General features: G+C 39.0%; 2 protein-coding genes across 2 annotated transcripts in view; both read left to right on the top strand.

Annotated features, from left to right (window-relative positions):
- Window positions 1-15873, top strand: part of N4BP2 (NEDD4 binding protein 2) — a 310347-nt gene that overhangs the window by 89852 nt on the left and 204622 nt on the right. The gene's annotated exons all lie outside the window — the stretch shown is intronic.
- On the top strand, window positions 9803-15236 carry CHRNA9 (cholinergic receptor nicotinic alpha 9 subunit). The gene is made up of 5 exons (XM_069854904.1): window positions 9803-9872; window positions 10924-11069; window positions 12369-12523; window positions 13174-13706; window positions 14618-15236. The coding sequence occupies exons 1-5, from the start codon at window positions 9803-9805 to the stop codon at window positions 15172-15174; spliced, it is 1461 nt and encodes a 486-aa protein (XP_069711005.1). The 3' UTR covers window positions 15175-15236.

The raw sequence follows: 15873 nt of genomic DNA, 5'->3' as shown, positions 1-15873 counted from the left end.
ATTTCCTTAGGACGTGATACTTCTGTCCTTTAATTTAGCCTCCTCTTCTTTTGCCTGAATTTTAACTTTTAGAAACTGGAGAGTTTTCAAGCATAATCATAATGTACAATGGCCTGAGTACTTCTAATTTTGTAATTATTGCATTTCTAGTATTTTGACATAATAGCCTGAGGTGGAATATATTTTCACCATATGGCTGGACTGGGAAGGGAGTTGGTGAGTCAGAGTCCTCTAGCTGAGAACTGTGAAGGAAGCCTTTTGATTATCATCCTTATCACTATCACTGTTCCAAACCTGGACCATGATTGTTGTTACACAAAATGAGGAGTTGCAGAGGTGTGGGAGCCGGCTGAAATTTAATGCTGACTTGATCTCTGTGTGGATAATTAACAGTGATTTCTGACATCTTTACTGAGTAGAAATTAGCACTGTATGTAGGGCAACACTGATCCTCCACTCTTTACCAGGAGAGTGGCATTGTGTTCGCAACAGCACAGAGACTTCTGTGGTTATGACCATATCTGTGATCTGTGTTTTAACTGCAGTTCAGCTAAAAGCTGCCTTTTTCATTGCATGGGTTTGCTCAATAGAAATGGTTGGGTTTTATAGTAATTTTTGGGTTTGTGCATGAAATCTAAGCATAAATAAAGCTAAGGTGGGGTAAACATAGCATCTGCCCAGGAACATATCCTGGGGTGCCCGCCAACTGCTGCTACTGATTAGGCTGAGCAGACACTTGGAACGTACCTGAATAAGGAACTGCTTTGTGCTCTTTAAGGTTTTATGGATTTTTTTACTGTTCCCTGCCTACAGGATGTGTCTGCTTGCTGGCTTGTGCTGTACCCAGGCATGCCAGCTTCTAGTATTTTCTGTTGCCTTGCTGTGAAAGGTCTCTGTATTGGCTATATGTCATGGGTTTGGTAGTGGGGGCACGGGGAACTGCAGGAGTGGCCTTTGTAGGAAGAAGTAGTGGGCTGCCAGTTCTTTCTTTTGTTTCCCAGCACCCTCATGTTTTAATTGACAAGAAATTATTTTTTCCCAAGTTGAGTCTGTTTTACCTGTGGCAGTAATTAAGGGATCTCCCCTTCACACAAATAGATCAAAGTAGCTGCACCAGCATTAGACCTGGGACATATCAAAATGAACATAGTACAAAAGCAGCTTGATGGATGGATTTCAGCAATAAATTGTGCTTCCCCAATGGGGAGAGAGGAAATCCTTGTAAATATTTTTAGAGTGTAAATAGATGTTCGAGTAAGACAAGAATGGCTGCATTAAGGGCAGCATCTTTAATATATGTGCTGTTTTGAAAGCTTGAAGGTAAGTCTCTCTTCTAGGAAACCTGGTATTTGGCAAATAAATGCCATGATGGTTGCTCTGTGATACTAGGAAAATGGAAGTCTGTCTTGTCTGTGATACATGAAGCAGAAGAGAGAATTACCTTTGTTCTTATTTCTACCTACGTTCTGTAGCTGTAGCCAGAGATTTTGGTATTGTAGTCCTCTAAGTGAAAATAAATTCTAAGAAGTAGTTGGAGAGATGATGAATAATAAACCGTAATTATCAACCTGAGTTCTGATCCCAGCATTGAGGAGAAATTTATTTTTTAAGGAACAGCCATCATAGAGGTAATTAGTTTTTTTCAAAAAGCCCTATTTTGATAGGTTAGCATGTTTTCAGATAACAGGGTTATAAATGCAGTGCTTGATCTGCAATTAATTTTTAGAGCTATAGGTCTCCTTTTACATGGCAGATAAAACTGAGACAGCTGGTAAGTAAATGAGACTCTTTCTCTCCTGAATGTTAGGAGTTTCACATGTCATCAGCTCAGAATCCTAAAGTGGTTATCTCTAACAAGTTAATATTTGCAAGATTTTCCCATGTAACTGTTTTAGAGGCTCTGAATAGAAGCAGAAGGGGATACAAGAAGGGTATTTACTTTAAGAAGCACAATGGGGAATTATTTCAACTCACAATTCTTTCTTACAATGTTAATTAATGCTTTCACACATTTTTATCATGTTAAGGGTGAAAGACTAAGCATACTGACTCCAGAAAGAGCTAAATTACTTTTGTGCTACTGATCACTGTATGCTGTGGGAATTCACTGAATTATGTGGAGATACAGGCGAATCATTATCCATGTAGAAGCTTGAACTCTTACAATTTCTGCAATTTATAATTGTTGAATTTCAGTAATTATACTCTTTTTCAAGAATGAAGGAGAAGTGATTAGTTGTAACTTTATTTAAAAAAAACCCCAAAACTTTCTTTGTATACCTGTTTGGTATGTATTTGATTCTGTGCTGATCGTGATGCTTGTATCAAACATATATTCCTTAGGATGACAGAAATGATGTTACCCATTAATTTTGACAGCACTAAATAATCAAATGTAAAGTGTATGCCTTTAAATAGCTAAAATATTTATTGCTGAAATGGCATCTTAGTTCATGTTCCTGAAATGGATGAAACTTGCAAGAAATGGTTTCTTTCCACGTGTACTAAAAATGAATTAGGTAACTAAATACATAGGCAAATGCCTTTAAACCTCTTAGAGTTTTCTTTTCAGTGGTCACATAGAGAATTATTCATACTATCAAAAGTGCTGAGGAGACTTTTTGGGACGATCTGTGAAGGCAAGCAATTGCATATCCCCTACTTTTGTCTCTTGTTTACAACCAGCACCTGGATGGGAAGGAACTATAAAAAGAAGACCTTAAAGACTGAAGGATCCCACTGGTGCCTTTTGGGGCTTTTTTGTCATCTTCACTTCTTCTTTCTATTTATTTTAATATACATATATATATATATCGGTTGTGATATTTACCTGTACATTGAAGGGACTTGATTATTCTACTCCATAGCAAGGAAGCTGACATTCTGCAGCAACTTTTTTTTTTATGCTGGGCGCAATATACCAGCACTTTGTTTACCCTGCTCTGGCTTTCAGTTAATTTCATACTCTCAAGTCATACCTCCTCAGGAGGTTTGTAATTGCTGATGCTGCAAAGTTGGAAGTAGTGTAGGCATTAAAAGTATATTTATTTTAAGATATCAAAGGAAAAGCAATGTTCTTCAGTCAAGATAGGTAAGAAGGCTGTTTTATGTGTTGAGGTGCAAGTCTGGCTAAAAGTGTTAGTATAGTGCTGAAAGCACCAATTGCCATTGGCTCGTTTAACCATCTCTTCCGATGAGGTGTACTAATGCGTTGTCATCTCATTCTCTGAGGCTGGCTGCCTGATCACTGCAACATATTGCTTAACCACACCAGTGTCTTACTTCCTATTTATTGCCTTGAACTACTGGCAAAAGGGAAAGAGAACCACATGTACCACCAATCCCATCCTTTTTTCTTTAGGCATATCTTCCCACCATGAAAAAAAAAAATTATCCTTTGCAGTCCTGGCATTCAGTTGTTAATACCATTGGATTAAGAGCGGCTCTCTGAAATGACAATGTAATACACTGCTTTTGCTAAAGCACAGAAGTAAAGCCAATATGGAATTTGTTGCTAAAATTGTTCCAGGTTCTAGTGATGTTCTTATACTTGCTTGAGGAATTGGCTTTCATACTTTTATAAACATTTCCCAAAATCTATAACTGCAGCATGATTGTAGGATAGTATGTCTCCTCATAGCTCTGCTGTAACTATAAGCTGTGCGCTAATCCCTTTTGGCTTTTCCCCAACATATTGGTTCTGTTTCCTTAAGCTAGAGGGAGCTGAGCAATTGGCAAAGCTACCTCACAAACCTCTACCAGTTGTTGGCAGGCAAACAACAAATGCTTTCCAAAGCACACAAACCAACCAGGCATAATATGTGGTCATAGTAGCATTTTAATGTTCAAGCACAATTTTTTTTGTCCTTAACAGCTTTTATACCTTATAGTACATTCCACAGAACTTGAAAATTAGGTTATTTATCCTATAAAATTCGGATCAGTGTTGTAGGCTAACATTTCAAGAAGGTAAATCCTTTGTCTTTATGGGCAAATTCAGTTTTTTTTTCAGCCCATTTAGCAAAATAAATGTTTCTTGGTGATATCACCCAGTATTAACACTTGAACTTTTTTTCCCTTGGACGTCCTAAGCCTTCATTGCAATGCATTTGTGGATTGAAAAGAAGCAACCAATATCTTGGCATTGGACAACAGCTTAGAATTTTGCAGATGAAAAACCATGGTATGAATACAACCTCCCTCAACTGATCTACAGACACTCTGCTCAGAGATTCAACAAGGGATACTGTCTTCAGGTGAGACAGTGGTGCTTTGTCTCCGTGATCTAAATGCTTGTGTTGTGTCAGAATGAGTGTAGTTGCAGAGTTTGAATAAATCTGCAGGTTTACTACCATGTTTTGCTCAAGAGGAAATTTTTTGTTTTGCTCAGTCTGTAGTATAATGTAGCTGTGCTTGTGCTAGGGCATTCTCAAGAATGTCAGTACCCATGTATAATAAGATATTTCAGTAGCTAAGAGCATGATTTTTCAAAAGTTGTTTTCCCTCAGAGCTAAGTAGTTGTTACTTGTCTTATCTTACGGGGAGGTTTGTTCAGGCATAAATGCATTGTGATGATTTAGAGTTGTGTCCTCCCCCACATAGCTACTCTGTGGTTTTTCAAGGGTATTTTTTTCTTCCTCTACATTCTGGGAACATGGAGAAATCACCTGGGTAGGTGGATGTATGATAAGATAGAGCAGAAACAAGTAGATAATGACAAATTTTGCAATGTAATTGTTTGCTTAGAACATTTTTTCATTGATATTTGTATTACAATGTAAATAAAACTGTATACAACACTGAAGTAGCACGTATGAATATTGTTTTAGCAGTCATCTTGCAATTTGAGTTCTGTGAATTCCTTAAACATAGTTAAAGTTTAGGTTGATACATCATGGTTGACTTTTTTTTTCTTGTCTTCATTATCTTTTGGCATCCTGCCTTTTCAGCCAGCTGCACTGTATTAGTGCACAGCATTAGTCTTAGCTCTTTGTAAGGAACTGTTAAAATCTAAGGAACTGATAGGAACACAGAAGTTTAGGTGTACAATATTCTGTGTTGCAAAGTGGATGTAAGCATATCAGGAAAATGCATTTTTAGAGGATTGTAGGCTGTCTATGCAGAAACTCTTGTGACCATGATGAGTATTGGTAGTATTTTAAAGTGATGTTCCCACCACCCTTTTAATTTCGAGAATGGAACTTTGGTTTTCAGTTAGTGTTTAAACTGTTGCCCTTCAGTCTTGCTGCTTCTGATATGGGTTTAATCTAGTTTTTTTTTTTTATATGGGTTTGATCTCTCTTTTTTTTTTAATATGTGTTTAATCTCTTTTTTTTTTTTGGTGATGTGTATGCAAACTGAAGAAATTGCTTTCTGGGGAACCTAGAGTTGTCTTCAGCCTGCAGGGGCAGCTAGGAGGCTTCCCTTTGCTTCCAATAGCTGAGGTAGTGTACTGTCTTCCACAGCTCAGAAGTGATCACAAAGAGGAAGATGCTTGAGTCTGTCTGCACACTTGCAGCAGGGTAGAACTATTTCTTTAATTTGTTCTGAGCATCAGGCTGCCTGTCAGAGCAAACGTGTGATCTGGAACAGTGTCTAGGCTCAGAGGGGTTTTTTTTGTGTAGAGCATAGATCCTGTTATCAGCCTTTCAAAGGCATGGTACAAAGCTGGAAATGATCCCAATGAGAAAGAGCGAACTATATATAAAATAGCTTTATGATAGCTAAATTATAAAATAACTTTGTTCTTAACTCTGCCAGGTACTGAATGCTTCTCAAGGATGGACAAATACTAGTCAGCTTGCAACCTGGTGAAAAAGGATGAATGTAATGCATTTTAGATCTAGTTTCTCTACTTCAGGTGCTGGGAGGTGGTCAGCAGAGCTGCCTGAGCAAGTGGACATAAATAAAATTTGTATTCGGAAACACTTACAACTGTAATATGCAAATTAGGATTTCCCAACTCTGGAAAATGTGGCTAGTAGTCTACATTATCTCACGGCCTGACATGGTGAATGCTTCCTAATGTATTTCCTGCCTTCCATGTGTACAGCAGGGTGGAAGAAAATATGAATGAGTATGCTGGTTTGGGGTGGTAGGGGATTTTTCGAGAAAAGAAAGGAGGAGGCAGTAGGTGGGTGAGAAAAAATGAGGCAGAGAGAAACACGCTGCATCTAAATGAAATGTTGTATTCTTCTTCAGAGCAAGCACAGAGAGGCTTTTCTGCTGGCAAGAAGAGCTGTTGTTACCCGTGCTGCTAAAACTTCAGTTAGCCTAAGGAGAGAAGTCTGATTCTGAAGGGTTAGCGTGCTGCTTGACCCTATCACAAGATAATATACTGTAGCAAATGCTGTGAAGAATGTGAATGCAACAGCTTTTGGGGAGAAAAATTGGCAGGAAGGCAAGTAGAAGCAGACTGTGAGACACTCCTTACAAACTGTGCTTAGGAACCAATCTGTTCTTCTTTATTGTTCTCTGATGAAGGGATGGATTATAAATGGTACAGACAGCCTTGAAGCCTGTGATAATGTAGCTTTTCCAGTTGGAGGCTTAAAAACTCTTACTGCTTTCCATGCAATAAAGGATAAGAAGCCATTATTTTTTTTTATTTTTTTTCCCAGAAAAATGTACATGTCAAAACCTCAGCCTCAGGAGAAATTATTATTTCAGACAGGAGAGGAAAGATTTGTTTAATTGAAAGAGCAAAATTTTAAATAGATGTTTTTACACCTCTTTCCTGCTTTGCCTATAGTTTGGCTAAGTATCTGAAGTTGAAAGTTTTGATATGAAAGAGATCCCTCCTGTGTCATTTCCATTTCAGTTTGTCCATGTAAAGTCAAACCGCCTTGCATGGCAGTACAGTGAATTCAGATTTTTTGATGTTGTCTTGATAATAGCACGTGTGTGTCTCTAAAACCATAAAAAGTCACATGTATGGTACGAACTCAGTGCACCAGTGAATGGTACACACTCAGCACAGTGAACATAAGCAGGTACACAGTGTTCTGCTCTGTTAATAGCTCATACACATTGTCACCAAGTCAAATGTTGAACAAAGTATGTGGAAGCAGGGTTGGATATTGTGCTATGGGCCTTAAGCACTCTCTGCTTCAGCAGAAGCAGCCCGTGCTCTAAATATGGTTTCATATCGTACAGTTGTTGACAGTGATATATATTTCCTTGCCCTGAAAACCTCTCACGGTCTCATCTATGGTTGGCAGACCTGAGAGCTGGATTCAGCTGCTAAGCAGTATTCTTCCTTCTGCTTATCTTTTTTCTTTAAGAGAACATCTTGTCTCTGCCTGTCTTATATCAAATGTAAGGCAAATAATCGATGAAAATAATTGAAGTAGATTAAAATGTGATGTGATTTTTGTGTGATAAACAAAAATCGTCTTGAGTTGCTGGGTAGATCAGTAGGCTGGCTAACAGGGCCATCTGCTGGCAAAGGTACTCTAGCAAGATAAATTTGAATATGTCTGGAAATTGAATTTGGAATCTTGTTCTGGGAGAGGTTGATGGCTTGATTCTAACTTCCAGACAGCCGTGACTTTTCTTAAATTATCTCTGAGCAGCTTCATAATTTATACAAATTCCTGACTTCATAGCAGAATTTCTTACCATAAAAACAGAGAACTGCCTAACTATAAAGTTTAGCTCCACTCAGATGTTAAATGGAATGTTTGATCTGGGAGTAGTATTGCCATACATTCTGCCACAATTTAAACCTATATTTTGAGGACCCATGGGTTTGTATGTGAATCTCTCAGATCACTGAAAAACAATTAATGTTAAGACGTGCTCTTCATGCAAAATGTCTGCATTAAGGACACTTTGATTAAAATTACAGATCAGTTTTTGTGTGAACAAATGTGAAGAAACCAAATGATCCAGCATACTACAATTGTTAAAGTTCTTGTGTCTTTAATATTGAGAAGGCTTTTGGCTGTATTTTAGTTTCATTTTTACAAGCACCATGTAGTCAGTGCAGCCTCTCAAACCTAACAAGCCTGTTCTTGTATATGCGTGTTCACGTTTGCCTGTCTGTATGTGGCAACTATTGGATGTATCTGATGTCTGTGAATATGATAGCACGTAACTATGATAGATCTATGCCTTTGCAAGTTTATAATGAATAACATGGAATATATTATGTATAAGAATAAATTGAGTAAACATGTGTAAGCGTACTTCTTGCTTTTGTCTTTTGAGAACATTCAAGTTTCCCTTCAAGAAGATGTGATTACAATAAAGATGCAGGGCTCTTCAATTTGTGTAAGATCACATATATTAAAGTACATCAGTCTGCGCTACTTGGCAGATATGTCTTGCTGGTATAACAGGTCACAAGACTGTCTCAAGCCTGTGGTAAAGCAGCCTTAGCCTTGGTTCCAGTAGTGTTTATAGCAGCACTCTCAAAGCAGTGTAATTACTTGTACTTACACTCTTGTAATTACAGTAAGAAAAGTGAAGCAGCAGCTGGTTGCTGACATCTTGGCAATGTACTGTAGACTAAAGGTATCCCCTGAGAATGCACTGATCTGACTGCATCCAAAAACCATTCATCTTTCTGACTTCTGTTGTCTCTGACAGTATATACGTTTTTCCCACAGAAAAAGCAGGTTATTGCATACTGCCTATGGGCTGCTCTGACTTTTTTTAACTTCTTAACTGTTTTTCTACCTTTTCTCCTTTTGACAATTCAGCAAATGAAGTGTCGGAGATGGAACTCGTTACATGTGCTTTGACTATTGCTTACCTATTAAACCTGGCCATAAATGTCGTTGATTTATAGACCTCACAAAAGCATAAACGTTGGCGAGTAAGTGCCAGGAGTGCTACTATACAGAAATTATGAAGAGATCAGCTAATGAAATTCTGACCATTGCGAGTAGATGGGAGGCCAAGTGTGGTATTGTTTCACATACATATTTATCTCCTGTAAGTCTTTTGGCTCAATGCATGAGCTGTCCAGTAATTCTGTAATTCTTTGTAAAGTCTTGCCAAGTTTACCTCGGAAAAATTGCACTATATTGGGAAATGGCATATCTGTACTATATTGGGAAATGGCAAATCTGTAGAGTCCAATTTTGCTCCTGATTTACTGTGCTGAGCTGTCTGCACCAGTGGAAGTTCTCATTTGCACAGCAATATCAGCCTACTGCAAACCTTGCTTGTGTTACCTGACTTTGATGTAGCTGCATCTCTCCCATGTGGCACCACTTTGGTAGCTGAAAACATTGTTTTGTCAGCATGGGAGTAGGTAGGTTGTGGGTCTTTTTTGCTGTGTGACAGCGTTTGGATGTTTGATGTACAGTGTGACTAGAGGAATTAAAGCACTGAGGCAGATCACTCTTTTTCGTGAGGGTCTGTAGGTTCCACAGAACTGTTTCTGAGCAAGCTGTTGCTGAACATAGGTGTAGTAAAACTTGGCCCACCAATGAAATTTGAAAGAATTCTTCATAAATTTGTCAAAATCTTACATTTGTAGTGAAAAATGCAATGGAATAGTTTTCCTACTGATATCCCATCCATGTCTTCTCTCTCAGCATTAGATTCAGAGCAGGCAGCTCTCAGGTTACTGAGAGAAGGAGGGTTCGTCAGAGCCCCAGGCGGTTGCAGGCACAAAGACCATCAATTACTTTAGGACTCTGTCTTGAGGGAGGACTGAGTTGCTTCTAGCAGCTCATCAGTGCCTCAGCATCTTTATGTTGCTGTGCACCTTTTTTTTGTTGTTGTTAGTTTCGGCTGGTGATAAATGTTTTTGTGCATTTGAGTGAACAATTTTATTTGAGGTCCAGAAATGAAGAGAAATAGCCTGTCTTCCTTTTCCATCTCTCTCTGGTTGCTGTTTACAGCAGTGATGCTTCAAGGTGAGAATACCACTTGATGTTATACGTTACATTGAGATTTGTCTTACTCAGATAGGAGCTGGTGTCCTGGTGTGTCTTAAATGGCTGAGCTCCAGAAGTCTTTCATCTGCTTTGTTGTACTTTGTCTCGCTGATGCATAGACAAAATTCATGTTGATGTACAGCCAGAACTTAAATGCTCTTTGTGAAGCTTTGATTTGATAGGATTTCTTTTTGATAAGGAAGGTTTGCTTTGAACTCTTATTAGTCCGGCAAGTCATTGTGAGTCACCAGAATGATGTACTCCAAAGCAATTGCTTCCTACAAAGTGCCAGCCAGCATTTGCGCAAGTGATGAGAGTGTTACTGTCCTTGCTTTTTGCCTGCAGAATTTTGTGAATCTATTTAAAGGTAATACAGAAACTGTGATGCACAAATCAGTGGAACAGCAAAAGTGTTATTTTAAACCTGAAGTTTCAGTAAATTATCCTTAGAGTAGCATGAAGAATTTCCAAGTACATGGTTTGGAAAATGTGTTAGGGCAAGGATGTATTCACACATCATGCAATAGCCAATTTGTGAAGAAAAGAAGTTCAGAATTTTTTTCCAGGTGGTAATTAAAGAAAAAAGAGTAAATTCTGAAAGTAGCATGAATCTCAGTGCAGCATTTAGGGTGATACCAGAAGGTGTTAGCCTGGGAGCAGTTTTGACTTCAGACTTTGCTTCTAATTTTAGCTCATGACTGTAAGTCAATAATCTCTGTGCCTATGAAAGACATCAATAAAGTAAAGGTAATAATATTTACCTTCAAAACAGGCGGGAATCTCTGGATGCAGAGGTTTTTTTTTTCAGTGGGTATGAAAAGCCAGAGTTAGCTATTCTTTATGGGTGAATGCTGGTCTTATTTGAATTGCTTCATCAGAGATACTTCTGTTTCTGCACTAAGTGGTATTTTACAGTATATGAATGATAAATAAATAGTTCTAGCAAATACTGCTTAAAGCTGTACAAAGAGGGTATCTTCTTATACTGCTCAATGTTTAATCTGATGTCCTGAACAAATCTGTTATCTAGCTGTAGAATCAGCCAAAGGAAAATATGCTCATATGCTGTTTAATGAACTATTTGAAGACTACTCAAATGCTCTAAGACCAGTGGAAGACACAGATAAAGTGTTGAATGTCACCCTTCAGATCACATTGTCCCAAATCAAAGACATGGTGAGTAACAGTACAGATCTGTATTTCTAAACTTGCGCTGGAATATACCAGCTGTAAACCTTTTGCTTGGAGTAGGAAAAGCAGCTTGCATTTTGTTGTGACAATTTCAGTAATGCTTCCTCAAGAGGATCATGTTCTCTGGTTCTTCACAGAGTCTTATCTGATTGCAGTACTAAGACTTCCATTGTAAGTCTGCAAATTTAGGGCTGCAGAATTGACTCCTTTTGTAGTGGGGCTTTGGCACCACATCCTTCAGGCAATTTTTGTTGACTTTTAGATAGAAAAAACCCACTTTTTCTAAGATGCAATCAATTTCTCAATCAGTTCCCTTGTTTTGCCTCCAGGAAGTTGTTTTTTGTTTTTATAAATTTGGTTCAGCTGGATGTATTTTTAAGGCAAAAGAAAACATGTCTAAAAGAGAACAGGACTTCCTGGAATCCCCAACTTAAGAAGGATATGGAACGGTTGGAATGGGTCCAGAGGAAGGCCATGAAGATGATTAGAGATCCAGATCACTCCCCTATGAGGACAGACTGAGAGAGTTGGGGTTGTTCTGCCTGGAGAAGAGCAGACTCTGAGGAGACCTTACAGCGACCTTCCAGTACCTGAAGTGGGTTACAAGAAAGCTGGGAAGGGACTTTTTACAAGGGCATGTAGTGATAGGACAAGGGGGAATGGCTTTGAATTGGAAGGGGGAAGATTCAGATTAGGCATTAGGATGAAATTCTTCATGATGAGGGTGGTGAGGCACTGGCACAGATTGCCCAGGGAAGTTGTGGTTGCTCCCATCCCTGGAAGTGTTCAAGGTCAGGCTGGATGGAGCCTTGAGCAGCCTGTTCTGGTGGGAGGTGTCTCTGCCCATGGCAGGGGGTATGGAACTAGATGACCTTTAAGGTCCCTTCTAACTCAAACCATGTTACAATTCTATGATTCTATGACTTCTGAATTACATCTTCAAGGCCTCACCAAGCTTTCAGAGAATATGTTAGGCTGAATCTGTTAGCTGTTTGGTATTCTGAAGCTTGCAAAAGGAAATTCTTAAGGTACCGGGAGCCTTACACAACTATGATTAAAGCTAGTGAGGGTACATGGGAATAAGGTTTGAACAGAAGAAAGTCCAAATAAGTAAGCTCCCAGTATAAGTATGGAAGTATGTACCTGTCTGAGAAGTACTCTTGTGGCCTGTCAGCATTCCAGCTTGCTTTGGGTACTACTTTAAAGCTATACAACAAATACCGTCTGTATCTAAGATGTGATTTTATCACTTTCAGCTAGAAATATTTCTACATTTTTATGCAGGATGAAAGGAACCAGATTCTGTCAACTTACTTATGGATTCGACAAAGCTGGTATGATGCATACCTGAAATGGGACAAAGATAAATATGATGGGTTGGATTCTATCAGGATTCCAAGCAATTTAGTTTGGAGACCAGATATTGTCCTATACAACAAGTGAGTGGCTGGAGAAAATAAGCTTGAATATTTTTGAGGGAGGGAGGGGTTGAAGGAGGAATTGACCCGCAGAGTCTGAACTTTCACCAACTTACCTTAGCAAGGGGTTTGTTTGTTGCCTTAACATTTGTTGTTGATCATGTAAATATTTTGCAATAACGGCATAGACAGGATTTGACAATTGATTATGCTACACAGCAAACTGTTCTGAATTTCTCTGCACTGGGAACTGAATACCCTGGCAGTATGAAGTGCTTTCTGCTGAGGCTGCTGAAGAGCTCTGGAAGATTGTGTGCCCACAAAAAGGTGGTACACAAAGGCTGCACTCCTTGTCTGCTCTCCTAGATCAGTAGTGACCAGCAGATTATTTTCATCTTTAAATGAATTCCCTTCCCACTGTATCCTGTTTGAGATCAATTTTGAAGCAGCTATGGACAACAAATATAATTCAGCAATGCTAACATTTAGCTTTAATGGGCACTGGTACCTGTAAATAATAGTTGATAGTAAGTTCCTAATAAAATTGAGTATAAAATTATTTCAGAAGCATGCTTTCAATAACGTGAAGTGAGTCTCCCCCTCCCCCCCTCCCTAGCCCACACATTAAGTTGCTCCCTGTTGATCTTGTCTGTCCCTTGTCTGTCTTTTAGGGCTGATGATGACTTTTCAGAACCAGTGAATACTAATGTTGTGCTGAGACATGATGGAAAAATCACTTGGGATGCACCTGCTATCACAAAGAGCTCATGTGTAGTGGATGTATCTTATTTTCCTTTTGACAGCCAGCAGTGCAACCTCACATTTGGGTCTTGGACCTATAACGGTAATCAGGTAGACATCATCAATTCTCTTGATAGTGGTGACCTCTCTGACTTTGTAGAAGACGTGGAATGGGAGATTCATGGTATGCCAGCAGTTAAGAATGTCATCACTTATGGCTGCTGCTCTGAGCCTTATCCAGATGTGACCTTCACGCTGATTTTGAAAAGAAAGTCTTCATTCTACATATTTAACCTGTTGCTGCCTTGCATTTTGATCTCTTTCCTGGCCCCACTAGGATTCTATCTCCCTGCTGACTCTGGGGAAAAAGTGTCTCTGGGTATTACTGTTCTTCTTGCTCTGACTGTGTTCCAGCTGATGGTTGCTGAGATCATGCCTCCCTCTGAAAATGTACCTTTGATAGGTAAGCTTTACACACTTTGCCTTGAAGCATGGCTTATAGCAGGGCTTTATGGCAGGAAGACCATTTGCAATCTGCAGCTTCTGGGAATATAAGTGTTGCTTTTTTAAAACGTAGTGAAATACTTAAAATGTGCATGGAACTTGTACAGGTATGCTGAATCTCTTCAGAGTTATTTTGTTTTATTTTAAATAATATTAGCTATTTATTTGTATTTATTAAATATAATTAGACATTCAGAATTATTTTATCACATTGTAATAAAGCTAGTAATGGAAAATTGTTTTATAACCAGCATACAAAGTGTAAGCAAGAGCTTTACACACAAGGTCAGACTGTCTCAAGATATGTTTCTGTCAACTCTGCATAGTTGGATTGCCTGACTGGGACACTCAGGGTTGACTTAGTATCTGCCAGTTGTTACATTGAATTGTAATGCCTGGCAATCCATTATGCTGAATTTTAATCTATGTCTGAGAGTTCAAGAATGTACCAAGAAGGATGGTGTTCAGCACTGTCCTGTCTGCCTTCTGGCAGGACCCTCCTGCCCCTATATGATCCTCCCTTGAGGAAGGAGGCTGCCTGCCTGCCCTGGTGGGATTTCTGGAGGACTACCACTACACTGCACTGGATGCATTTCAAGAAATCAGAGGTTTGGGCTTGTGAATATTTACCATGCTAATACAATTGCCACTTACTTGTCTGATAAAGTCATGGCAGTAATGAATATGAGGTTTTACCTTAATGGTTTTAATCTTTGTTTTCAAATGGTAAATAAAGTGTGATCTAAGTGCAGAAAATCAGGTTCATTAAAAACTGGTTTCACTTGTGCTTACAGTTAGCACTATGTTATTTCTACACTGAATATTTTTATTAGGGCAGAATCTTTACTATAACTTTATTTTGTGTTCCAGGAAAGTATTACATAGCAACTATGACCATGATCACAGCTTCCACAGCACTGACAATCATAATAATGAATCTCCATCACTGTGGATCAGAAGCAAAGCCTGTTCCGCAATGGGCAAGGGTGATTATTTTGGACTACATGTCAAAAATATTTTTTGTTTATGATGTGGGTGAAAACTGCACAAGTCCAAAAAGACAAAAGGAAGAAGAGCACAAATTAGAGGGGGGTTATGGGTATCAGAGGAGACACAAAGAGGGAAGGAGTCACCTTTCCAAGAGGAATGACGACTGTGATCTCAAGGAGAAACTCAATGGAAATTTGAATGAAAGCTATGGAGTTCATGGTGAAAATGTTAGGGAGACTGTTAATTGTTGTTCCTGTTACAAAATGCTGATTAAAAATATTGAGTATATTGCTAATTGTGTTCGAGACCATAAAGCAAACCGGGCCAAAGGAATTGAGTGGAAAAAAGTCGCGAAAGTGATGGACAGATTTTTCATGTGGATTTTCTTTGTCATGGTGTTTTTTATGAGTGTGCTGATCATTGGGAAAGCAGCTTAACTGAAGATGAACACATTCCTTTTGTATACCTGAATAAATGGGGTTAGCTTGTTTTGGCGGAGCTCTCTGGGTCAGGGGTGCTTTTGAGATCTTTGTCTTGCATTCTGTAACAATAAACAAATTGATTCTGTCAGCAATGACAGCATATTGGGACATTGCTCAGTCGAAGGCTTTGTTAGTCACTGTCCTTGCCTTTTAGTTAGGGAGTGCAGCCCTGATGGGGTGGCTGGGTAAGCACTCTGCTCCACCTTGGTGGAGGGTGGCTACAGCTTCAGGCTGAAATGGGCGGAACATTGCAGGAATGGAGTAGGCAGCCTAGCAGGGAGGCTATATTTACATGGCTTCATCTCTGCACCTTGTAACTTGACCAGCCCTTTCTCCCCAGCCCCCCTCCCAAAAGTATTTCTGATATGGTGACAGTACAGTTCTTGGAAACTTCATCTCTTCATGGCATTGGTTTTTTTCCCCTCTTTTTTTTTAGCTAGTCTTTATAACTTAGCTTTTTGTTATGTCTCTTTCTGATCATTAGTCCTATCATTTTATTTGGGTTCTACATATCTGTCTGCTGTGCCGTTCACTTTTAACACTACTAAGCCATATGATGTTTACCTTGATCTTCCTGTGTCATTTCCTGCTGCTGAATATAATCCTATTGTCACCGTGGTTCCAGATTCCTAGGGCTTTTTCCTCACTAAGTCA

Source organism: Phaenicophaeus curvirostris, chromosome 4 (assembly GCF_032191515.1).
Source record: "Phaenicophaeus curvirostris isolate KB17595 chromosome 4, BPBGC_Pcur_1.0, whole genome shotgun sequence".
In the NCBI taxonomy this organism is placed as follows: domain Eukaryota; kingdom Metazoa; phylum Chordata; class Aves; order Cuculiformes; family Cuculidae; genus Phaenicophaeus; species Phaenicophaeus curvirostris.
The sequence above is the reverse complement of the archived record's forward strand: the minus strand, read 5'-3'. Positions and strand labels throughout refer to the sequence as shown.